This window comes from Kogia breviceps, chromosome X (genome assembly GCF_026419965.1).
Source record: "Kogia breviceps isolate mKogBre1 chromosome X, mKogBre1 haplotype 1, whole genome shotgun sequence".
NCBI lineage: Eukaryota > Metazoa > Chordata > Mammalia > Artiodactyla > Physeteridae > Kogia > Kogia breviceps.
Window position 1 is genome coordinate 87,789,682 of NC_081330.1, and position 26,330 is coordinate 87,816,011.

General features: G+C 44.3%; 2 protein-coding genes across 5 annotated transcripts in view; one reads left to right on the plus strand and one right to left on the minus strand.

The window, feature by feature from the left end:
- Positions 1-123: 123 nt before the first annotated feature.
- Positions 124-7,602, plus strand: APEX2 (apurinic/apyrimidinic endodeoxyribonuclease 2). Of its 2 annotated transcripts, none has more exons than XM_067023873.1 (6): positions 124-407; positions 1,407-1,490; positions 2,114-2,294; positions 2,813-2,959; positions 3,703-3,772; positions 6,315-7,602. In XM_067023873.1, exons 3-6 carry the CDS (start codon positions 2,218-2,220, stop codon positions 7,221-7,223), a joined length of 1,203 nt encoding a protein of 400 aa, XP_066879974.1. In that variant the 5' UTR covers positions 124-407; positions 1,407-1,490; positions 2,114-2,217; the 3' UTR covers positions 7,224-7,602. The 2 variants fall into 2 exon arrangements, with proteins under 2 accessions (XP_066879974.1, XP_058905751.1); XM_059049768.2 differs by having other exon boundaries at positions 133-414.
- A 977-nt stretch (positions 7,603-8,579) lies between these two features.
- Positions 8,580-26,330, minus strand: part of ALAS2 (5'-aminolevulinate synthase 2) — a 111,858-nt gene continuing 94,107 nt past the window's right edge. For 2 of the 3 annotated variants that reach the window (XM_067023871.1, XM_067023870.1), the window contains 9 exons: positions 25,707-25,829; positions 24,746-24,856; positions 22,135-22,357; positions 21,398-21,582; positions 18,599-18,778; positions 15,932-16,096; positions 15,088-15,356; positions 12,756-12,918; positions 8,580-8,865 (listed from right to left, as the gene is read on the minus strand). In XM_067023871.1, the coding sequence (XP_066879972.1) occupies positions 8,702-8,865; positions 12,756-12,918; positions 15,088-15,356; positions 15,932-16,096; positions 18,599-18,778; positions 21,398-21,582; positions 22,135-22,357; positions 24,746-24,856; positions 25,707-25,829 (1,583 nt within the window). In that variant the 3' untranslated portion in view covers positions 8,580-8,701. The remainder of the gene's footprint in view (positions 8,866-12,755; positions 12,919-15,087; positions 15,357-15,931; positions 16,097-18,598; positions 18,779-21,397; positions 21,583-22,134; positions 22,358-24,745; positions 24,857-25,706; positions 25,830-26,330) is intronic. The other variant, XM_067023872.1, reaches the window with a different exon arrangement.

Sequence of the window (26,330 nt, forward strand, 5' to 3'; positions counted from 1 at the left end):
AGTGGTAGGGGAAAGGGCGCAACCACTGCCCTTCCTCCCACTATTCATTGCCCCTAGGCGACCACACCGCCCCCTTCAGCTTCCGCTTCTCCAGCCAATGAAAACTGAAGGGCTTGAATCCCCGCCCCATGTGCGTCCGACCCTTCTGCGCAAATGTGCGCGCGGAAGGCCAGGCCTGGAGGACTTAGGAGTTTCCGGTTTTTTTGCTCGCGCCTACGTGGGGCGCGGGCTTAAAGGCGTTGCAGTTAGCTGTCAGCATGTTGCGCGTGGTGAGCTGGAACATCAATGGGATTCGGAGCCCCGTGCAAGGGGTGGGATACGAGGAGTCCAGCAATTGTACCGCCATGGCCATGAGGCGCATTTTGGACAAGCTGGATGCTGACATCGTCTGTCTTCAGGAAACCAAAGTAACCAGTGAGCGCTCAAGAATTCAGGACCCCTACCACACTTTCCCTTTTCCGCTAACTTTTGCTCTCTACTTCATATCATTTCACTTTCCCATTTCTCTATCCTTAGAGTCCTCCTCTTAGAGCCCGTCTGGAATCCCGATTCCCCCCCCCTATATTTCGCACTCCAGCTAGATCTCCTAATTCCAACATCGTCTCCTGGCCTCAGCTGAACCATAATTCCCTCCCCCTTGCAATCTCCATCTTCTTTCAGATCCTCTAATTCCTACTCATTCTCCTGACACAGCTCAGTCCCCCAAATTTCCTCCCGCCACACACTTTCCATCTCCCACTCCTAAGTGAGACACCCCCAATTCCCCTTTTCTGCCCCCAGTTCATATCCTTTAATTCTCACACCATCTTTGCCCCAAGTTTAGACTCCCTAATTTCCTTTTTAAACTTCTGTCTCAGATCCCCAGTTCCTCTTATCTCTACCGCCATCTCTCCTCCCCAGCTGTGAGCTTCTCATCATTTCTACCTCATGTCCCACCCCAAACTTAGACCCTCTAATTCCTTCTCCCCCACAGCCCAATCCCCTGATTCCTTCCCTCTCCCACCCACCTCCCTGTAAGACCCATTACCTACTTTCCCTCCGTCCTCAGTTCAAATCCTTGAATTCCCTCTCCTACCTCCTACTCCCAGCTCAGATTCCCAGTTTTCTCTCCCATATGTCCATTTCCCACCCCCAACTTCCTCCAGTCACCTAGTCACCTAGCCTCCTCCCACCTAATTCTTCACCTCCCATTCAGTAGTCTTCCCCTTTCTCGTAATTCTGATAACAATTCCCTCTCTAGTCCCCACCTTTTTAGCTTCTCTTCTTATCATAGATACTTGATATTCCTTCTACCCTGGCTCTGATGGGTGCAAGAAATTAGCCTACAGCTGTAATTCCAAGCCTTTCTGTGTCCTGGGTCCTAGTTTTATCTCTGATGTAATCTTACATCTTTTTTTTTTTCCCAGGGGATGTGCTGACAGAGCCCCTGGCTATCATTGAGGGCTGTAACTCCTATTTCAGCTTCAGCCGCAACCGTAGTGGCTATTCTGGTAAATGGGGCTTTCTGGGGACTTTAAAGTGATGGAGACAGGTGGGAAAGGGTTTTCAATATTTAATGAGAAAGTAATAAGAAATGTAGGCTTTTCATCCACAGAGCTAAAGCCATATCAGGTTATATGAAGGATAATTTTTATGTATAATATTGGATCTCAGAAACACAGTAGTGTGATGGTTAGTTGTATGAGCTCTGGAGCCACACTGCCTGAGTTTGGATCCAAGCTCACTTCCTAGCTGCGTACCCTCTGGCAAACTACTTAACCTCTTTATGCCTCAGGTTCCTCAGCTGGAAAATGGGGATAATGTGTACTTAGGGCTATTACAAGGACTAAACTAATTAATCCATGTGATAATAATAGCTAACATTTTCTGAGCACCTACCATGTAAAGCACTTAGAATATTAGCTGTTATTAATCTGCAGCTTTTCTAGATGAAGGAACTGAAACTCCAGGGTTTGAGTAGAGTTGCCTCAGGCATCCATGGCTCTTGAGTTGGGGGAGTCATCAAGAGAGCCACACTTGATGAAGATGAGTCGGGTGACCTGTGCAGGGGCAATAGGCTGTGCAACAGGCTGTTGGCTGCCAGCCCTGCTCAGAGTACCCTCTCTGTCTCCAGGTGTAGCCACCTTCTGTAAGGACAGTGCTACCCCAGTGGCTGCTGAAGAAGGCCTGAGTGGCCTACTTGCCACTCAGAATGGGAATGTGGGTTGCTACGGAAACATGGATGACTTCACTCAAGAGGAGCTTCGAGCTCTGGATAGTGAGGGCCGGGCCCTCCTCACACAACACAAGATCTGGTAATAGCCCATATCTGCCTGTCACCGAGCATTGCTGGTTCAGCTCTGTGAATGTGGTGATTTCACCGTGGAAAACTTCCCAAACTTGCCTTTCCTGGACTTCAGTCCTGGCAAGGCAACCTGCTATGTGACCCTGAACAAATCATATTCTCTTCTGAGCCTTGAGTTCTCTATTTCTGTGGGGTGGCGGTGGGGAGAGGGAGCCTGGTCAGGAGGACTAGCTCTCTTTTTTACCACAGGTGCCTCAGAAGTAAGTTAGCCAACTTTACTTCCCCAGGTTGCTCTCTTTCTGTGTCCTATCTTTGTGAATGGCAGGACCATCACCTGGTTTACCTGAGTGTCATCCTAGATGTAGTCAGTCCTCAAGTCCTGTGTATGCCAGCATGTCCATGTCTCTCTATCCCTTTCCTTCACTTCCATCCCACAGACAATCATTAAGTGGAAGCCACATGGTGTGGGGAGGGGAAGGGTGGCTTGAAAGTGACCCCTTTTTTGGGGGCCGGTTCTATTCTCCCCAGCACATGGGAAGGGAAGGAGAAGACCTTGACCCTAATCAACGTGTACTGCCCCCATGCGGACCCTGGGAAGCCTGAGCGGCTCGCCTTTAAGATGCGCTTCTATCGCTTGCTGCAGATCCGAGCAGAAGCCCTCCTGGCAGCTGGCAGGTACTGCAAACCCGGGCAGCAAGGCTTCCTTGAGCTTGTCCTGGGTGCCCAGCCCCTGTCAAGGTCCATTGAGAGGTATATGGGATCTTTGTCTTTTGAGTTCATTTACAGCCTAGTTGTAGACACCAGCAGGCTCACCAGAATAGGCCCTGCTGTCTAAGAGCTGTGGGGACCAGGTAAAGTGACACAAATATGGGTTTTGTACTCAGATACCTCTGAGCACCTATCCCAGCTCCTCCTTTTACTCACTGTGAGCCCGAAGGCTAGTGTTGCCTCTATTTTCTCTTTTGTAAAGTAAGTGTATGAATCCCTACCTCAGAGTATAGTTTTAAAGATAAAATGAGATGAGGAAGGTAACGTACTTGGGAACAAATTAAAAGTCTTATCCCAGGGAGGGACAGGAAAGTGAGGGTAGGTTGGCGTAATCGAGGGATGCTTCCTAGAGGGAGTGGTACCTGAGCTCATCTTTGAAGGACCAGAAAGATGCCATTAGGTAGAGATAAGTGAGACAATCATCTCAAACAGGGAACAGGGTTACCTTTGGAGATCAGAGTTGGGTTGGTCAGTTGTAAAAGGCATCAAGGTTATACAAAAATTGGAGAGGCAGGCTATTATAACTTGCCGTTGGATCCCACCTTGACCTCTATGTGGCAGGTGGCCTATCTGAGATCTTGGGCCCAGGAGAAAGTAGATGGGCCAGGACTACTGCTTCCCTTTCTGGACATTCATTTTATGTTTTTCAGCCATGTTATCATTCTGGGGGACCTGAATACAGCTCACCGCCCCATTGACCACTGGGATGCAGTCAACCTGGTAAGGCTCCCTCGAGGCCTTTGACCTCACTCCTGACTATGGTTCTGTTTAGCCAACCAATCAATGCTGGTTTTTTGGCCCAGGGACAAGCTTCCTTCATGGAAAAGCAGAGCTTAGTTTGAAATTCTATTCTCAAAGCACTGAGGATTGTGCTGTGGACTCAGTTAGTAGTCAGTTCTGGCTCGGCCCCTCAGAGCTCTCAGCATGGTGGTGGGGTATGGACACATGACCAGTCAATTATAGAATGGTGTCTTCAGGGCTGAGGCAGAGACAGCAGCCCAGGAGGTTAGGAGAGCCCGGAAATAGGATTCGGGCCAGCCAGGACATTGGGGGAGATATCTTAAAATCTCTGAATCTTAAAAGATGAGTAGAACAGAGCTTTGGGGTGGGAAGCAAAGAATTCTAGCATGATGAGCAAAGGCTGAAAGGTGAGAATTTGGCTGGTGTGCATTGGAAACTACAAGTCCCATTCTTATTAGGGTGTGCCAGAGAAGGAAGGTGAGTAGCAGGAGATGGGGCTGGAGAGTTTCAGTCAGATTTCAAGGGCCTGGAACTCCATATTGCCTTGATCATTTCCCTAATATACTATGTTTCCTGCTCATGAACCTTCAACACCTCCCTGTTACCTTTGTGATGCAGAGAAAACACACAGGCCTGGCATTCAAAACTCTTTCTTTTCTGCGCCCAGTCTCCGTTTCCATCCTCAGCACTGCTACACACTCCATCCACTCCAGCCAGGTCATCTCCTCTCTGCCCATTGCAAAAGTTATTCTCATTTTGTCTTTTCTCACTGTCCTCTTAATTGGTAGGCATGCTCCCCCTCTGTCTTCTTTTCTTGTGTGAACCTCTCATCTCTGAGTCCCTCTATGCCAATGGTTCTCAACCCCTGAAAGTACATTAGTACAAGGAGCTTTTACAAAAATGTCAATACCTTGGTGCAACCCTAGACCAATTAAATCAGAATCTATTGGGTGTGGGGCCAGGGTAGCAGTATGTTTTAAAAGCTCCCAGGCTGATTTTATTGTATATTCAGGCTTGAGGACCACTGCCCTAGAATCTCCAAGTCAGTTCTCATCATAGCTTGCCTCATAAGGGGAGGGATAAGTAACTTATGGTGGCACAGTCCAACTCAGCAGTAGGCTTGGCTCAAAGAAGAGGCTGTAGGAAGATTCCTTGATTCGTTTGCAGAAGAGCCACAGGAACATAGATGTGTCTTCCAGCTGGGAAGATGATCAGAAATGAGATAATGAGAGACTGGTGGTGGTGGTGGTGGTGGGGAAGGGAGTGTACACTACAAACTGCAAGCCTTCAATCCTCCCTACCTTATTCCTTTTCGGTGTTTACTTAGTCTGTTTTTGCTGATTCCTGTGATAGTGTTATATACTTTTATGCCTTATCTTCTTAGTTTAGAAATATCTTAGATATCTTGAGTGCACTTCCTACATTTATTTTTTTCACAGGGAAAGAGAACTAATAGTACCAGATCACATGAGAAACACAATCTTTCCAAAATAACAGAATATGTCTACTTCCCACAAGACCGGCTCTTCTAGTCTCATCCCCCTAAATAGTACCATCGTCCTCTTGGTTGCTCCAACCAGAAGCCAGGGAATTGTGTTAGTGTTCTCCTTCTCTACCCCCCTTTCCCATTCAATTGGTCAGTGAGTACTGTTGATTCTAGCTCCAAATCATCTCTTAATTTCATTTTGTCTCCTCTGGCACCACCCTAGTCTAAGTGACCATCATCTCTTGATAGTCAGTCTGGTTGCCCCTCAAGTCTTTTGGGTATACTGTCCCCTCCCTCCACAAGCCCATCACAGAAGTTGTTCTCTCAATTTGTAACACCCTCTGCCTGGGTTACTCTTGCTCAGCCTTCACTTCTCAGCTCCAGATTACTTCCTGAAAGGAAGCCTTGTTGGTCCCCAATACAAGATCATGGTCCCACTTTGTCTCTAGTATCGTGCCTGGCACATAATCAGTGTTCTTTGAACATTTGTTGCATTGAATGGGTGAGTGGATTGGATGGATGATGAATTAGGGGTCAGAGCCAAAGGAAGTATTCAGACCTGAAACCCTGGAGCCCCTCAGCTCAAGAAGGGGGGTGGTCAGTGAAGGCTTTGACACACACAACAAGATAAGCCAAATAGTACCAGAGGGTTTACATGAAAAGGCAACAGGCTTCTTAACTCCTAACCTCAGCCCTACTTCCTGGAGGTAACCACTTTTAACTTGCTGTTTTCCATTCTCTTGGTGAGCAGTTCTGAGAATTGCTTTCATTAACTAACAGCAAGCTTTCAGATCTGGGATTTATGACAAGGTAGAGGTAGCCTGATGCAGAGGGGAAAAAGAAGTGTGCCCTTTTAAATCAGTAAGGGTGGAAAGTAAATCCCAGCTCTGCCAGTTCTGGACTGTATGACCTTGAGCATTCTTCTTTGAAACAACCATATTTTCTTGTCTGTAAAATGAAGCAGTTAATCTAAGTCCCTTCCAGTTCTAGGCATCTAGTTCTGCCTCTTTCTTTGTCCCCCTCCCCTTTCCCCAGGAATGCTTTGAAGAGGACCCAAGTCGCAAGTGGATGGACCACTTGCTCGGTAACCTGGGGTGCCAGGCTGGTTCCCATACGGGACCCTTCATTGATAGCTACCGATGCTTCCATCCAAAGCAGAAGGGGGCCTTCACCTGCTGGTCCACAGTCAGTGGTGCCCGCCATCTGAACTATGGCTCTCGGCTTGACTATGTGTTGGGGGACAGGACCCTGGTCATGGACACCTTTCAGGCCTCCTTCTTGCTGCCTGAGGTGATGGGCTCTGACCACTGCCCCGTGGGTGCAGTCTTAAGCGTGTCTTCTGTGCCGGCAAAACAGTGCCCACCCCTGTGCACTCGCTTCCTCCCTGAGTTTGCAGGCACCCAGCTCAAGATCCTTAGATTCCTAGTTCGTCTCGAACAAGATCCTGTGTTCAGGCAGTCAGCGCTGCAGCTCAGCAATCAAGCACCGGTACAGATGCGCCAAAACAAAGCCCGTGTGCGCTCGACCAGGTCTCGGCCAAGTCAAGCTGGTTCCAGTAGAGGCCAAAAAAACCTGATGAGCTACTTCCAGCCATCCTCCAGTCGTCCCCAAGCTTCTCCTAACTTGGAGCTTCCTAGCCTGGGCACCCTTGTGGCCCCAAAGACCTCAGAAGAAGATGTGATGGCCAATGTGCTGGAGGGGCAGGCCAAGGCTTCACAGGCCAAGGATGAAAAGGAGGTACGGACCTCATTCTGGAAGTCTCTGCTGGGGGGGCCCTTGCCCATGCCCCTGTGTGGGGGCCACAGGGAGCCATGTGTAATGCGAACTGTGAAGAAGCCAGGACCCAACCTGGGCCGCCACTTTTACGTGTGTGCCAGGCCCCAGGGTCCTCCCACTGACCCCTCCTCCCGCTGCAGCTTCTTCCTCTGGAGCAGGCCCGGCTGAACCAACCCAGGCCTAGGGATGTCTGGCATGGTTAACCTTGTACATAGTCTGAGGCCAGCCTCCTCCTAAGCTATCTCCTCCTTCCTGAAGACCTCCTTCCCACCTCCTCTTCCTCCCCCACCTTCCTCAGGGACCCTTCCCTTTCCTCTTTTTCTTCTTCCTCCAAGGCCTCCCTTCCTCTCTCTTCTTCCTGCCTAGCTCCTCCTCACTGGTGAGCTTCTTTTGCCTTAATGCTGTGACCCAGTCCCCCACCCCACTTCCCACCTTCCTCTCAGAATTACAGAGGAACCAGTTGCCCCAGGAAGTTGTGATTTTAAACCCTTTCCTTCCTTGCTGGGAAATGTATCTGTGCCTAAATAAAGTCCGTGTCTTTGTTGTAGTGCACCATGTCATGTGGACATTTTGGATGTGCTCCATAAAGCTGAGTCAGAGATGTTATCTCAGTCCCAGGTTTGCCAACTGCCTGTAACCTGATGATAAACTTCCAGGGAGAGGGGAGGAAGGAGGAGTGGTGCTTACCATTAAGGTGCTCTGTTGAGTTGTTGGGGTTCCCTGAACTGCTGAGGTTGGATCAGCAAGAGAGGTGGGTGTGGTGGGGCAGAAAGTTCATGTGGGCTGTGTAGCTTTAAACCAATGTTTCTCAACGGATGTGTCTCACAGCTGCCACAAATGGGTTACAGGGTGGAAAGAAATGGGTCCCTCAACCCTAGAGTTGCTAGGCAGGACCAGGAATTGCACAAGTGTCAGGAAAGATTGCCTCCTAGACAAATAATACCATTAATTCACCCAAGCATGCCATGCAAATGTTTTCAGTGTGTTATGACCTAGAACGTTTGGGAGCATTGCCTTGAACAAGTTGCTTGCTATAGCCAAGCCTCTTTCTCACCTTGGGAAACAGAACTGATAAGTCTTGTTCTATAAGGTGCTGTGAGAAGCAAAGAGGATAATGGATTGAGGAGGACATCCATTCTCTCTGTTGGAAAATACCTCCAAAGTTTTGGGGAACCAGTCTTTTCCTCCAGGCAGATTGGTTTGGGCTGATTCCACCTCCTGGCTTCAGAGGCTACCTGGGGCCCGAGTTTCTGGGCCTACGCATGAAGAGTCAATCCCTGGATTTTTGTTGAAACCATGGGGAAAGAGCCATTTGATATAAACCTGCCGAATGTCCTGGCTCTTTGTTTAACTCACTGTAGTTTTTGGCCTCTTCCTCTTTCTGGATCTCAGTTTCCCTATCAGTAAAATGGGACGGTCAGACCAACAGGTGATCAGTGGTTTCCTCATGGTTCTGCCACTTGTCTGAGTGGGTCAGGTATAATGTAGTTGTCTGTTCTCTGTCAAACAAAGGGCTACAAGTGCTACACTTTGCTCTTTATTTTCAGGCTCAAGTCAGCTAGAGGCACACAACAAAGCATTGGACAGGAGGCGGCCCAGCCCCAAGAGAGGTGCAGGTGCTGTGGGGATCCAAGGCAGTTTGTTTCTCAGGCATAGGTGGTGACATACTGGGGCCCCATGTTCCCAAAGTAGGAACGTTCCCATTCACTCATGAGCTCGAAGTGCACAGGACGGCGACAGAAGTTGCAGGCAGCTATAGATACATCCTGGAGGGGCAGCCCCATCTCAGTCCAGGCTGCCAGCAGCTTCTCTGAAGGTAGTGAGGGGAGGGGAGGGAAATAATTGGTTAGAGTAGGTCTTAATCCCTGTGTCACATTACAGATATGCCAAGATATTGATCCCCTCAACCCTTTGAGATGTCTCGGAACCAGAAGTATCCTCCTCAGTTTGCTTCACAGTGTGCTATGGATGTTAGCATGTGTGTATGGGTGCTGTGATGTATAAAAGTTTGAGAAGTACTCATGTGACATAATTTGAAGCTATACTGGCCTGGCCTGAACCAAGCCCTAAGTACAGGACATGCTGTGGCTCAAGAAGTGAATCCATCTAGTTGGAAACTCCTAGCCTGGTGAGGAAGATGACACTGACACTACTCACACAGTGTCGATAGTATGGTGACCTGTGCCTGGGGCAGGGGTTTTTCCTAGAGGGAGTGGGAGCTTAGAGGACAGAACCTGACCTTGCTGTCAGAAGTACCTCAGTTGTGTCTCTGTCCCTGGCTTTTTTTCATGCCTACTTCCTGTGTGATCTCATCTACTTTTATGGCTTTAAATACCATCTGTGTGCTGATGATTCTGAAATTTTCATCTCTAGCCCAAAGCTCTATCTGGAATTCTAGACTTGTATATCCAATTGCCTTTCTATATCTCCACCTGGATATCTAATAGGCATCTGTAACTTAACATGAGCACAACTGAGCTACTGATCTCCCTACTCTCCACCAAGTCTACCCTACTTTCAGCCTTACCCATCTCAGTTGATGGCAATTCCAGTTGCTCAGTACAAAAATGTTTGAGCCATCCTTTATTTTTCTGTTTCTCTCCTACCATACATCCAGTCTATCAGCAAATACCATTGGCTCTACCTTCAAAATCTGACCACTTCTCATCACCTACAGTGCTATTTTCAGGTCTGAGCCACCATCATTTCTTAACCCAGAATATTACAGTAGCCCCCTAATGGGTCTCCCTGCTCCCAGTCTTTCTTTCAGTCTATTCTCAACATAGAAGTCAGAGAAATTCTTTTAAAACATGAATCAGATATGTTACTCCTCTGCTTAAATCCTTCAGAAGCCTCTCCATTTCAGAGTTAAAGCCATAACCCTTCCAGTAGCCTATAATACCCTACACAGTCTAGCCCACATTGCCCCTCCACAGTTTTCTGTCTCTTTCCCTCTTGCTCACACCACTCCATCCACACTCATCTACTTATTGTTCTTCAAATACAGAAGGAATACTGCTGTGTTAGGGTCTTCCTTGTCTTAGGCTGTTCTCTCTGCCTGGGATGCCCTTCTCTTAGATTTCTGCCCAGCTAACTCCTTCACCTCCTTCATATCTTTGCTCAAGTGTCACTTTGGTGGTTCTACCCATAACACTCCATTTAATGCTACAACCCTCCTCCAAGCTAGCCCATGTACCCCCCCCAATGAGCACATTCTATCCATAGCGCTTAGAACCACCATGCTATTTAATTTGCACTTACTTTTTAAAGTGTTTTTTTACTATCTCTTCCCATTAGAATGTAAGTTCCAGAAGGATAGGGAATTTGTGTCTGTTTTGTTTACTACTGGATCCCCAGCACCTAGAACAGTGTCTAGCATACAGTACGTACTCAGTAAATATGTGTTGAAAGAATGAATGAAAGGATGCCTGATTAAGTCTAGAAGATGAAAAGAAGTAAGCCAGAGTAAGGGGTGAGGGAGGGCATTCCAATCAGAAGGGAGCATCATTAGCAAAATTCCAGAGGTAAGAGGCTAGAGCAAAATGAGGGAACTATAAATCATTCAGTGTAGCTGGAGAAATAAAATGAATGTGGGCAAGAAGTAAGGGCATAGAGATCACCATGTTGAAGGCACTGAATGCCATGCCAAGGAGCTTTGACTGTTCTCCAGGCCAGTTGTCTCCAATTTGGGGGCTTACACATCCTATTAGTACAAAAATTGTAGTATGTACCTCCAATGTATGTATTTTTATATACTACATACATATATCATTGTCACTTTATATATTAGAGATCAATATCAGTCATGCTTAATTTCCTATTTTTTAATATAAAAAGTAAACATAAAATTCTAATAAATCCCCTTACCCTATGGATCATCTTGCATACCTCACCTTGGAGACCACTGCTCTAGTCCAGACAATAGAGAAAAATGAAGAGGTTTAGGCAAGAGAGCTATATGGTCAGATTGTTAGAAAAATCCCTCTAGTGGTAAATATGGATAAGGGATTAGAAGGAAGCAAGAGAGAAGCAGGAAAATTAGTTAGGAAGAAATCACATTGACATGGCTTAAAGAAGTGGCAGTGGAGAAAAGACATTTGAGAGCGATTGTAGAGAACATTTGCAAGATTTCATGATGGGTTGTCTATGACATTGAAGGACTGACTGGTGGAGTCATGATGGATGCCTCATATTTCTTTCCTGCAAAAGCCCAGCATAAATGGACACTCAGAGAACTGAGAGTACTGAGAGGTCTATAATTGAAGCCTGGAGCAAGTGAAAGGACTGAGCAAAAGGTCCAGAAGTCTAGATCATTAGCTCACAGAGGTAGTATATAGATCTAGTGGTATGAGCATGGATGTAGAAACAGACTCTCCAGTTCAAATCTAATAGCTGTGTGACTTTGGACCAGTTATTATATGTTTGTATGCCTCAATTTCTACATGTATAAAATGGAAATACTAATAATACCATCTGTACCCCATGAGGATTAGATGAGTTAATACATGTAAAGTGTTTAGAACAGTTCTTGGCACATGGTAAGTACTTAATAAATGTTGGCTAGCATTATTTGATGTTTTTAAATGAATGAATGAATGGTGCCTACCTGTCTTTTCTTCATGGGACTCTCATTCTGCCTATGCTCCAGACAAACAGAATGACTGTTGTCCATGCATGCCCTCTATTTTCCTATCTCTAGGTCCATGCTCATGGAATTCCCTTATTCTGGAATGTCCTTACACCATACCACATGTACTTCAAAGTGCAGCAGGACTTCCTTACCAATAAAGCCTCCTTAATTTCACCCTTCCTATACCCTCTCTAGCCATAAATGAGCACTCTCCTTCCAGTTCCCAGAGTACTAGAACTCATCACACTGGACCAGTACGATCCATGTTTATGTCTGTCTCCTTTGCTATACCATCAACTGCCTATGTGTCTTTCACCCAACAGACCTAGAATGAGAACCTGCTCTATGCCAGGCCCTGCACCCAACAGGAATCCAGTAAACTTTAGGTGAATTGACTAAGCTGGCATCTTTCAGAGAGTGCCGAATCCTAACCACTAGACCACCAGGGAGCATCTAAACTGGCATCTTTCAGGATAAAACCCAAGCTACTCAGCTCTACAAGCCTCTAAATCTTGTGTTGTCTTTGTAGGTTCATACATAAACACTCCCCTCCACCACTCCATTCTTACTACCCTACATTCCAGTAACACCTGCTTATTGTTCTTGATAAGTCCCAGGCTGCTTCTCACCCTCCTCCTTGCCTTTCTTCATACTCTTCCTTCTGCTAGGAATACCCCTTCTACACCCTCTTTCTTCTCTTGGTCCAATACCACACAGCTTTGTAAGGCTCAGCTCAGGTGTCACCTCCACTAGGAAGCCTGTCTTGAATCCCACAGGTTGGGTCAGGCCCCTCCTCTCTGCTCCCACAACTCCCCCATACATTGTTTTTATTGAACTTTGATCAGCCCTTGAAGTCATTGTTTGGGTCTGCTATGATCTCCTCAACCAAACTGAAGCCCTATCAGTATAAGGACTGTTTCTCATTCATTTATGACCCTAGTATAGGGTCTGGCACATAATAGATGTTCCAGGAATATATTTTTAAACTGAATGGCATCCATTCTCAACTTCTTCACATAGTGGGGCTGAAGGGAAGGAGAGTACTGTAGGCACCCATGTTGAGGACTTACCCACAAAGTCTTCCATCATCTGAGGGCTGTGGTGGGGGGAGGGTGCCAAGCGCAGCAGCTCCTCACCCCGGGGGACAGTTGGGTAGTTGATGGCTTGCACATAGATGCCATGCTTGGAGAGCAGGAGATCACAGATCCTGCTGTTCAGCGCTGCATCACCCACCTGGGCTCAGGAGAAAAGACTGTCAGTATCTGCCACCCTGGCACCACTATCATTAGCTCCATTAAGTAGGTGGAGGGAACCAGATCAAGGAACACCACTGAATTTTGGGACATATTTTTTCATAAGAGGCTTAGTCAGTGGCAGGTCTAGAATTTCTATCAAGGAGTTGCTCAGAGGCAGCAATCAAATTTGAGATACATGTACCTCAATGTTCATAGCAGCACATACACACACACACAGTGGAATATTACTCAGCCATAAAAGAGAGTGAAATATTGCCATTTGTAGCAACATGTATGGACCTGGGGAATATTATACTAAATGAAGTAAGACAGAGAAAGACAAATATTATATGATATCACTTATATGTGGAGTCTAAAAGATAATACAAATGAATCTATAAAGAAAACAGACTCACAGGAAACAAACTTATGGATGCCTAAGGGGAAAGGGAGGAGGGGAGGAATAAATTAGGAGTATGGGATTAACAGATACAAACTACATAAAATACATAAGCAACAAGAATTTACTATATAACACAGGGAACTATAGTCACAGGGAACTGTTAAATATATAACAGAGAACTATTACTGTCTTGTAATAACCTATCATGGAAAATAATCTGAAAAAATATATATATATAACTGAATCACTTTGCTGTACACCTGAAACTAACACAATATTGTAAGTCAACTCTACTGCAATTTTTAAAAAATGAAAGGAGGTGGAGATGGCACTAGGGACCTTGTCTTGAAGCTGTTGGCAGAGCAAGCATACTTAGCTATTATGTTAATTTGGGGTGGTTCTGGGTAAGAAGATAAACACCCCCAAGCCACCTCTGGGGTGCTGTCACTGGGTTAATTAAAGAAACATATTTACAAAAGCAGTCTTTCTAGGGAACATTGGGTTAGCCCAAGAACAGTGACCATTCTCATCAATAAAGGTCACAAAAAATTGTCCTTACCATACCCCAGTGTACCGACACACACAAATAGATGTCATTTAAGAAAGAATTAGCGGTTCATTTATTTTTTAACATCTTTATTGGAGTATAATTGCTTTACACTGGTGTGTTATTTTCTGCTGTATAACAAAGTGAATCCGCTATACATATATATACATCGCCACATCTCCTCCCTCATGCATCTCCCTCCCACCCTCCCTATCCCACCCCTCTAGGTGAACACAGAGCACTGAGCTGATCTCCCTGTGCTATGCGGCTGCTTCCCACTAGCTATCTATTTTACATTTGGTAATGTATATATGTATATACTACTCTTTCACTTCATCCCAGCTTACCCTCCCCCCTCCCTATGTCCTCAAGTGCATTCTCAACGTCTGCGTCTTTACTCCTGTCCTGCCCCTAGGTTCTTCAGAACCTTTTTTTTTTTTAGATTCCATATATATGTGTTAGCATACGCTATTTGTTTTTCTCTTTCTGACTTACTTCTCTCTGTATGACAGTCTCTAGGTCCATCAAAAGAGTCATGTACCACAATGTTCATTGCAGCTGTATTTACAATAGCCAGGACATGGAAGCAACCGAAGTGTCCATCGACAGATGAATGGATAAAGAAGGTGTGACACATACATACAATAGCGGTTCATTTTTAAAGGCAGTAAGCACAAACATAGTTGGGAATCCAAAGTAGCAGCTAGCCCCATGGCTTTTGATTTTCTATTTTCTGACTTCAGTTCTCTGTTAAGAAATACATTTCACACCATGACCGTACTATACACACATAAACGTGCATATACACAACTGAAACAAATTTCTCATAAGACGATACCCTTACTATGTGTGATGTGCTCCAACATTTCCTATTCTATTTCTTCTATTTTTTAATGCTAATCATAACCCACTAAACTGACTTTGTGACCCATTAATGGTCTTGATCAACAGTTTGAAAAAACTGAGGGTCAGGACAGTTCTAATAAGCATGAGATACTAGCTAATGCAAAATAAGCATGAGATAATGCAAACAAAAAAAAAGACTGGCTAATCCAGAATGACTGATAATTTTTCAAAAAGGGCAACAAAACTGGCAATAAGGAGGATGGTTAACAAGAGAGCAGAGTTGTGACAGGAACAGGTGTCAGTTTGCTGGGTGTGGGAAGGCTCCCAGAAGAGATAGGTGGAGAAGGCAATGGGCAGTGTGGGGCTCTCACCCGAATGGGGATGATGTGGCTGGGGCATGGGATGACAGGAAGGCCTCTGTCCATTAGTAGCTGACGCATGTGCTTGACATTGCGCTGGTGGGCCCGCCTCAGGGCTTGGCCTTCCTCTCCCTTGAGCAGCCGCACAGATTCCAGAGCCCCAGAGAGCACCATGGGAGGCAGTGAAGTGGTGAAGATGAAGCCAGCAGCATAGGAGCGCACCATGTCCACCAAGTCACGGGTACTGGCGATGTAGCCGCCCACACAGCCAAAGGCCTTGCCTGGAGACAAGGAGGAGAATGAGAAGGATATGCACAGACCCCATTATCAGTCCCCCAAGGAACAGGGTCATGCACCAGGTAACACAAGGAGGTATACCAAAAGCTGGAGCTCCAGACTCCCTTCACAGGCCTCTGTTCATCTCCCCTGTCCATGACAAGGCAAACAGAACTGATAATTCTGCTGCTTTGAGATAGGACTTTCAAGGCCTGCCATATGCAATGACTAGATACGCAGGAGCTGGGTGGGGACCATCAACAGTTTAGGTCCGAAAGTGGAGCTAAAATGAAGCTTGGGGCTGGGGTGGGGAAGGAGTTTAGAACCACAACTCTCCACTCACTGAGTTGAACTTAGCTATTTGGCCTGGCTCAGGGGTCTTCTCAGAAAACCCTCCCAGACTTTCTCAGCAACTCTGCAGTGGGGTGGGAGTGGGAGGAGAGAATCCAGGAGTTCCATAGCCTGGGGCTGTAAATTCTACCTGAATAGCTCCTGCAGTTGTGGGGAGGAGGAAGAAAAGGGTTTTCTAGGGGCTTCCTTTCTGGATTGTATATAAGGGCAACCCAAGGGACTCACTCACCAAGAGTTCCAGAGATGATGTCAATCTTGTGCATAATTCCATCACGCTCCCCAATCCCAGCACCCCGGGACCCATACAGTCCTACAGCATGAACCTCATCCACGAAGGTCAGAGCCCCATACTGGTGGGCCACATCACACAACTCTTCAAGGGGACAGATGGCACCTGAGCAAAGCCAACAAATAGAGGTAGATCATAACCCTTCCCCAGCTCCATCTCCAGCACGGAATTTGTGACCCATAACTACTTTAGGTTGGGAAATGAGGTGGGTGTGCACTGTCAGATGGAGCTATGCCAAACCTATTTATACGTGTTGACTAATTTCACCCCACTCCCACCCAAGCTGTGTGTGTTTTCCCCAACCTGTGATTAAGGCTTGCCTCTCTTTCTATTTTTACTTCATTCTGATAATATCTGTCATCTTGTTTATGCTATTTGCCAGCCTCTCTGCTTCTTTTTTTTTCCCTACAAGTCTGTGTATTTCCATCTAGGATTGGCACTAGCCTATATGATGCCTTTGTTTAAATAAATTGAAAAAAAGTAACCTTTTGTTCCAAGTTAATGTAGTCCTGATTTTAGATCCTGCTCACCCCCTCAGACAAGTACTGTTGACAGCTCTGTCAATATTGTTATTCTTCACTGGTCCTCCCTATTTCTGTCTTTCTGGCTTTTTGTCACTATCTCTCTTTTTGTGGCTATTTCCATTTTTGTTTCTCTATTTTTCTATCTCTGCCTTTGTTTTTCTCCCTCCTCTCCCCTTCCTCCCTCTGTCTCTTTGTCAGTGTCTCTCACTCCCTCCCTCACCTTCCTCTCTCACTTCTCTCTTTCTTACTGTTTGTATCCCTTTTTTATCTACCTTTCTGACTTCAGACTTTTTTTCTCTATATCTTTGTCTCTTTCTGAGTTTCTTTGTGCTTCTGTTTCTGTCTTTTCTGTGTCTCTATGGGAATATATTTCTTTGTCATCTCTGTCAATATTGTTACCTGAGGGCCCCCACCAACAGACTCAGTCTCAATATACTGAATGAAAGTGAATTAGAAGTAACATGTATGTTCCTGTACATTTTCCATGCAGATTTACCATTTTTCCCTGTTATCCTAGACATCTTCTATACTGATAGTCATTTATAAGGTCTTCAAATGGCTGTGATTCTCATATATAGACTTTGTGGCCAGTCTACATATACAAGAACCCACACTTCTGCCATTCCCCATCCCTGGAAACTAATGGTACAGGGAGTTGGAATACAGAAGAAACTTCTTCTGGTGGGAACAGGGACTCCAGGCCTGGATAAAAGGATATGAGCTGGGGCAACAGGAGGGGAGAAAACCACAGGAGTTGGAGCCCAAGACAAAGCGGACAGTGTGATGGCTCAAGCATCATTTCAGTGGGAGGAATTCAGCCCTATGGTTGACAATTTAGGCAGGGTTTCCACCAAAAGAATAAGGAACCATTCATTTGCAAATGTAAGCAAGTAGAATGGTTCCAATATGGCTTTCACTACAAAAATAATGAATTAGAGGGAATTCCCTAGTGGTCCAGTGGTTAGGACTCTGTGCTCTCACTGCTGAGGAGCCAGGTTTGATCCCTGGTCGGGGAGCTAAGATCCCACAAGCCGTGCAGTGTGGCAAAAAAAAAAAAAAAAAAAAAAAAAAAAAAAAAAAAAAAAAAAAAAGAGGAAGAAAGAATGAGTGAATTAGAGTAGTCTCAGTGGTAGAAATATAATCATTGTTAGATGTAGAACTGTGAAAGAGGGCATGACAATAAGTTCATTATATAAATTAACTTACTTAAATTCTCACAGCTACTCTATTATTATCATCTCCATTTTTAAAGGTAAGGCAACTGAGACACAGAGCAATTAAGAAACTTGCCCAAGCTCGTAAGTTGTCATACTGGGACTTGAACATGGATAGTTTGGTTCAACAGCCTGTGCATCACCATTGCTTGATGTGATGGCACTTACATTGGCTAAATCAGAGAATACAGTGGACTCTCCTTTGTTTCACTTGAAAAAGTGACAAGTTGAAATGAAGTGAGGACCTCTTCCTTTTAATTAATCCAGAAGGTTATGCCTAAAACACATGATTTCTGCTTAAAAGGGACAACAATAGAATGATTTGAGCATTGTTTCAGTTGGGGAAAGAAAAGAGGTAGGATGATATTGGACCCTGAAAAATCTCCCAGGCAATGGTTTGTTAAATTTTCTGTTGCAGAAACCAGACACTGGGATGATTGATTTGCACTTCTAATGGAGGGAGTGTCATGTGAAGGAATTGGAATCATACATCCTAGGGTGCAGGTACTCACTTTGGCACCAATTTACTGAGCCAACCAAGACAAATTGCGTACTGTCTCTGCACTTTAGTTTCTTAACCTTTGAGATCAGTGTAATAGCTGCCTCCATCCTTTGACATTTACTGGCAAGTGACCTAGGGCAAGTCACTTCACTTGTTTATGTCTCAGTTTCCTCATATAAATAAACAGAAATAATGATAGCACCTACTTCATAGAATCATTGTGAAGATTAAGTGAATTAATACATGTAAAATACTAATAACTTTGCTTGGCACATAATAAGCACTCTATAAATGTTAGCTGTTATCATCATCATCATAGTTTTTGTGAGACCAATTTTAGTAAACATACACTCACACATATACATACCATCCATGGAGTGAACAGTCTCAAAGGCCACAATTTTGGGTGTCTCAGGGTTGGACTTCTTTAGAAGTTTCCTCAGGTGGTCAGGGTCATTGTGCCTGAAGACAAACTTTGCTGCTCCACTATTGCGGATACCTTGGATCATTGAAGCATGGTTGCCTGCATCTGAGTAAATCTCACACCCTGAAGAACCAGATGCATAATGCTTAAGCTTCTGTGCCAGTATTCACATTTCAACCTCAGGATTGACTTGGCAGGGACAGAGAGCCAACCCTTTCCTCCCTTTAAAGACTCTGCTCTGCTTCTCCATCCTCTGGAAGCCTTTGTAGTACCTCTTCCTCTCTAGGAAGAATTCCTCTGCCCTGAAATTCTGACCCCTACACTCTTCCCTCCAGCCATTTATAACTCTGGTCTGGCCTTTGACTATCTTGGGGTGGAGGAAATTTGAATTTCCCAAGAAGCTCCAGAGTTTCCTGAGGACAGGGTCTAGGTTCCTTCTCCTAGACACCAAGATTAAGCCTTGGAAAGGAGTTTATCCCAGGGAATGTTTGCTGATTTGGACTGATGCTAGATTCTTCCTGATCTAGGTGAAATCCCACCTCTTCCAGGTAGCATCCCTCTGCTTATAGTTACATGGTAGACACTCATCAGACTTTCACAATTTGAATCATAAGCTCATGAAAAGTCAGAGCTGGAAGGGCCATTGGTGACCATGGAATCTAATCCCTTTACTGTACAAGTGAGGAAGGTAAGGTCCAGAGAGGGGAAGACCTTTCTCTAGGACCTGAGGAATGCAGGGCTTTTTACTGGGAGAACAGATAGAGATGGGAAATTGGTGGATGGAGTTGATTCCTGGCCCCCCAAAACTCCACTGACATCAAGGAACTGTGATTAGATCCCTTACTCTAATCCCTCATTAGAGTAAGGGATCACTTCTACCTGTGGGCATCAGGCATGACTTCCTGGAGTACCTGCTGTGAAAGATAAGTAGACTGGGAGTTTCTAGGGAGCAGGAGCCACATCTTTTTATCTTTCTGTCTCTGGTACCCAGATTAAGGCTAAATGTACTTTAGATGCTAAGCAAACCTTTCCTGAATGAACGGATAAAAAACCAAGTTACTGATTTTTAAGTGAGTGAATGAATATATGAATTAATATATTACTGAATGAAAGAGTGAGAGGAGGGGTGTCAAAAGATGAGCCTGAAGAGATAGGTAGAGGCCAGATTATTGAGGGCTTTAGAGGTATTATAAAGAGTTTGGATTTGGTCCTAAGGGCAGTGGGGATCTATTAAAGGATTTGGGGCAGGGGAGTAACAAAGATAGGTTTGCATTTTTAAAATATGATCTGATTGTTGTGAAGAATATATTGTAGGAGGGCAAAGGTGAAATCAAGAAAATGATGTTGGTCTAGGTGAGGGTGGTGGCAGACGAAATGGAAAGAAGTTGAATTCTAATGGCTGAAGAGGGGGTTCACTGAAAACATTCCCAAAGATGTTGGCTTTAGCTGGGGTTATGTGTGATCTCGGAAAAAGTTTCTGAGGAGCAGTGGAGGTGTTTACAGTGTGCTGAAAAATCGACAGGAAGTGAGGAAGTGGATAACAAGTGTGGAGACTTCTCTCAAGCAGTTTGCCTGTTATAGGGAGGAGAGAGAAGGGCAGTAGCTAGAGAGTGATGAGGGAAAGTTGGGGGTTTTTTTGAGATGCAAAAGACTTCCACATTTTTAAAGATAGGGAGAGTCTAAAGATACAGGAGGGAGAGAGAGAACTCATAAATCAAGGTTCCTGAAGAGGTAGAGGACACAGAGCACCAATGTAAGAATTAGTCAACAAGAAAAAGGGCACCTCTTCTACTGTGACAGGAGAGAAGGAGAGAGGAAAGGACATGGGGGAATGCTCATGAGTTTACAAGTAGTCTGAGGCAAAATGTTGAGGACATTACTGCGTGGGGTCTTCTATTTTCCGTGTGGTAGGAAGTGAAGTCATTTGCTGTGGTTGAAGGTGAGGTGGAGGTGTAAGAAGGTTGAGGAGAGCGGGGTTTGGCAAAGTTACCTTGGGTACTTGGAGAGCTGACTATGATAACAGGATTGCCAGGCAGCATAGAGGACCTGGTAGAGGTTGGGGATCATGAATTTTTAGTGGCTCCCATCTGAGCAAATATATAAGACCAGGATTGACATAAAGAAGGTAGAGAGTTATATTCATCCAGGGTTGGGCTATGATGGAAGGATGACAGAAATATGAGTTGAAGACATTATTGGCTAGAGAATGGGGGAGTGGGAAGATGGGATTCAGATGGGATCTAGTATATAAGTGAAGGGATTGGCTTTAGGCAGAAGGAAAGATGCACTTTCAATTTGTAAAAGGAAAGAATGAAAGAAGGGTACATGAAGAGTCAGATGAATTTGTGGATTTGGTGGCTATAAGTTAAAGGAGCTCCTGTCTGGTGGCTTCTGTTTTCTTTGTGTTGTAAGATGTGAGGTTATTTGCTAAGAGTGAAGGAGGAGGTAGCTACAGGTTTTAGAAGGGGGAAGTCAGTTTGAAAAAGTTGATGTAGGGACACAAAAGGACTGTTTATAAGTGTTAAGAGTGCAGTTGAGTTGGGAAATGATAAATTTATTATGTTACCCTTCTGTGAGGTTGGGATATAGTCATCCAGTGTTGAGGAGATGCAAGGTGGGTAAGAAGGAAGGGCAATGGGAACAAGTGAACTCAAAAGACAGGGAAGGAGTGATGGAGGCAGTAAACCTGGATGCTGTAGTGCAGGATACCACCCCTGAACAAAGCTCAGGCCCCAGGCTTACCTGGCAAGATCTTGGCCAATGTGAAGAGAGTAGAGTCATTGGCCACAAAGCAGGAAGAGAAGAGCAGGGCTGAGTCCTTCTGGTGCAGCTCAGCCAGCTCTTGCTCCAGCTCAACATGAAACCTGCTGGTACCCGAGATGTTGCGGGTGCCACCAGCTCCAGCTCCGTGACGCTGCAGGGTCTCCCTGGCCAGGAGAAAACAGAGGGGGAACAAGGAGAAGAAACTCTTGTCAGATTCTGAGGAACTGGGTAGGTTTATCTTCCTTGAAGGGGGTCAGTATTGACTTGGTGATTCTCTATGAGCTGTGTTCTATATAACCAAGTAGAGGGCAGGCTGGGGACAATGGGGAGAAATGGACTTTCCTTCTCAGGCTGAAAGCACTCAGGGATGGAAGGAGAAGCCAGGTTGAGCTTGATTAGCTTGGAAGACCTAGAGGAGTTCGCACATTATCTCTGGTAATATTCATTCTGCAGCCAGAGTAAGAACTCATAGAGAGTGGGCCTTGCTCGGTTTCTCATCCTTTCCTTTGTAGCACTGGACACCAAAGAGTTTGGAAAACATGGCTTGTTGGCTTAGTTCATATCTGAGGATTAGATTTGCTGGAGGACCTTGGACAAAAGGAGTGTTGTGTGGAAACAAGGTTCCCACTGTCAGCTCTGCCTTTTCTTTCCATGTGTGGCTTTAGCTCTTCTCTGGCTGTCTCCCCACAGCTCATGGCTCAGACTCCACTACTCACTGTGTGGCTTGCAAGACCCGAGGGTGCCGACTCATGCCCAGGTAGTCATTACTGCACCAGACAGACACATCCTTTGAAGCCACAGATGCCTCAAAGAAGTGTTCAGCAAAGGGGTATGCATCAGCCCAGCGGTTCACAGTCTTGAAAACACGGTAGGTGTGGTCCTGTTTCTTCTCCATGATCTTGTTCCTAAAAAACTGGTCATAACCAAAGACATGGTTTCCTGCAGGAGTAGAAATGGGGGTGAGAATAATTCATTTAAAATTACTTCCTGGCTAGTCCATATTTTATTCATGCTGTTGATTTGGTGTTCTCCAATTCTCTTTCCATTTCTTCATTTATTTGATCAGTCATTAACTTACTGGGTCACATTAACTCTCTACTTATTTCATTCAACCATCCCTTTGCTTACTCACTGGCTCATTCACTTAGTAATTTATTTATACATTCACTCAGGCTTCCTACCCTTGGCATGGCCTCATCTCTTTTCCCAAGGTTAGTATGGCACCCTCCTTACTAGAATCACTACTTCTAGTTTCAGTGGAAGAATGTTGATGGGTCTAGTTTCTAGTCATAGCTCTGCCACTTCCTAGTTGTGTGATCTTGAGCAAGTCATGAATCTTCTTAGTTTTAATTTCCTCATCTGTAGAATGGGATTAATAATATCTTCCTTGCAGAATTGTGACCATCTGATGACAAACAGAATGTAATACACCCAAACTAGTGTCTGGCACATAGTAGTAGTATTGTGATTATTGTAATATAGTAGTAGTAGTAATAATAATAATAATAATTTTAAATAATATTATTATATCCAACATTTAATAAGTGCCTATTACATGTAATACCCTCTCTTAGGAACTTATAGATATTATTTCATTTATTCCTCATAACAACCCTATGTGGAAAGTTCTATTAGTATCTCCATTTTACAAGTGTGGAAACAGAGGCTTATGGAGGTTAGGTAGCTTGAACAAGGTCATACAGCACATAAGTGGCCTACAGGTAAGTGACCTAGAGTCTACTTCTTTAACCATTACCACTACAAAATGGAGCAACCCTACTTTTAGGATAAATTGAAATAATGCATGCCAGTAATGCATGCCAGTGGGCTTGTTGAACTCCAGAACTCTACCCATGAGACAGAAATCATGATTGTTGCAGATGGCAACTTATATGGTAGGGGTGTAAATTGGAAACATCTTTGCTGCGGGTATGTTTCGAAATATGTACCAAGAGTTTTTAAAATGCACATGCTGACATACCTAGGGGAATATTTGCAGCATGTTTAACAGAAAAATTATATCCAGAATTTATTTTTTAGAAACTCTGAACAATTACTATGGAAAATTTTAATCCAATAAAAAAGTGGGCAAAGAATATAAACAAGACAATTCAATAAATGTAGAAAAAGATGCTTAATCGGGGAAAATCAAACTGCAAAAACAAATTTTCACTCATCAAATTGATAAAGATTTTAAAATGTGATAATACTAAGTGCTGGAGAGCGTGTGAGAATATGGATTCTCTTTGATAACTGGTACACCACTTTGGAGGACTAATAGGCAATAGTTATTAATATTGAAAATGTACACACCCTTACATCCTGAGAATTGTCACCTCAGTGTCTATTCTAGAGGAACACTTACTTATGTACATGAGGTACATTCAAGGATGTTTGTTGCACCTCTGTTTGTAATAGGAAAAATTGGAAGCAACCCAATAGAGGAATAGCTAAATATTCTCTAGTACAGCCACACTAAGTCTAAGATAATACTATATATTATCTTTGGATACATTTATATGTATGTAAAACCAACATACAATGTAGAGTGGAAGAATACACACAAAAAATTGGAAACAATTACCTGAAATATAGGTGCTTGGTTAACTAAATGATGTTGCATTCATGCTACAGAACACATTTCAACCATTAATAATTATTATACAGCTCTATATTTAGGGACATGGAATAATGCCCATGACATATTGTTAAGTGAACAAAGTGTAATAACAAACTCCAGGTGGAATAAGATCACATTTCTAATAAAAACGTGTGTGGGGGGAAGTGTAGTTGTGTGTGTGTGTGTGTGTGTGTGTGTGTGTTTAGTCATAGGAAAATATCTGGAAAAAGTATGACAAAAAGCTAATGGTGGATGGTGGAACTCTGAGTGCTTTAAATTTCCCTCTTTATATTCTTTTTATGTTGGGAAAATAAAACAAATTCTATTATGAAAAATGAATATAAACACATATAAGAGAGGGGGAAAAGGCTCTCTGCGATGGTTGAGAGTTTTTGAGGGAAACATGGAGAAGAAATAATAGGAATACACCTAATATTTAATGAAGCTTCATAACAAGTTAGAAGCACTTCCATAAGTGTAATTTTATTTCCTTCTCATAATAACTTGTTGAGTTATTAAAACCTCATTGGAGGGAAGTGACTTACTTTCTAAAGCATGCAGATACAGCAAGTGCCAGCAGTAAAATTTAAACTCCTATTCCCTTTGGCTCTAAAGTGCTTCCTTGCCATTGCCTCTACTGCGTCAGAAGCCCTTTCAGTATTCCTTCCATATTCCTACCGCTTTTACTTCCTCCTCAGCAAACTCACCAGCCATGTTGTTCTGAATCAGGTGCGTGACCTTCTCTGAATTTTTTTCTGACTCCTGGGGACTGAAGAATGGCTTCCTCAGGCTGGTTGAGGACAGGGAGATGGGCAGGTCTGAGAAGGAGTATGGGATTCATTGGCCATGAAAAAAGGGGGGGGAAAAGAAAGCATGTGCTATCTCTTTAAATGCAATACAACATATAAAAATTCAAGTTTAAGAAGGAGGGAACCCTTGTGCAGAGAGAAGAAATATTCTGCAAAGTGAGCCCTTTCTCATCTCCCCAAGTGGAGACTTATATGTCAGGAAACCATCCATAGGCTGAATTACACTTCTCTTCACTAGGACTTTCCCTTGGGTGAGATAACTGGACCAACAATGCTGAGTCTTGCACTTGGAAGGTAGATGAAGGACAGTGTACCTTACTCTTCTTTTATGAAAGTCATTAAAATTCAATTTTGAAATTTTTACTCTTAATTATATCCCAAAATGGTCTATGAAAGATGTTGACTGTATGGCCAACTTTCAAGTGTGACCAACTCTCAAGTGTGGCATTCAGTTGTCTGCACCAAATGAGTTCACCTGGGTTCCATACCCTTCTAAAGACTGTACCTGCTTCCAAAACTCACTCTTTTATGCAAATCCAGATTGTCATAGAGTGGTATTGCTTAAATGTGGGAGCCCAACCTGTTGGAATCCATTTAGCCACTTGGGAGAGAGGAGGCAGAACTCTAGAGGGCTCATTTTAGACTAATAGCTAAAAATTACAGAAGCATGTATGTCTGTTGGGGAGGGTACATTTCAGTGCACAGTCTATGCTATTGAGTACCATGGTTCCCCTGGAAAAGACTGGACTTCCATCATGAAATATATACTAGCTGCCCTGAGCTGCCTAGCTCAGGACCGTAATAAAGTGAAATCAAGCATTAGGTGTAGAGGTTACATGAGGTGGAACTTAACTCCAACCTGTCTTGAAACTCTTCACATCCTCCTGGACTTCTGGGGCTGCCTTCTGCACAATTTTACTCTTCCCATCCTGGAGTTCCAACAGCATGAAGGGACAGTGGCTCTTGACCCAAGATGGAGAGTCTATGCAAAGTTAAAAGAGTAAGTGGCAGTGAGCTTCTAGCTGTAAGTTTAATGGTGGTCACTGAGAAGTACTATATGTCAAAGCTCTATCTCAGGCTATGGTAGAGACACAGAGATGGATGTATCTGGTCCCTAGGGGAGTTCCTATGTTATTGGGAATGGCACATACTGAAGACACATTATGAACAGTGCTGGGATAAGAGGGAGGACATGGGCTAGAAGAGGAAAGGAACATGACCCAGAATTGGATTTGGACAGGCTGGAAGTCTAGGTAGACTTAATAGAGGAGGTGATGCCCAAGTTAAATGTTGCATGAGAAGTATGAGATACTCTAGTAAAGATAATGGGAAAGAGTCATTTGACAGGTGCAAAGACACAGAAACTTAAGAAAACAGAGTTAATCCAGACAACTTTAAGTAGTTTCAGCATGACTGGAGTATACAGAATGTGAGGGGCATGGGAGTGAAACTCCTTTTAGAGATACTGCCAGAAGTCAGAGGC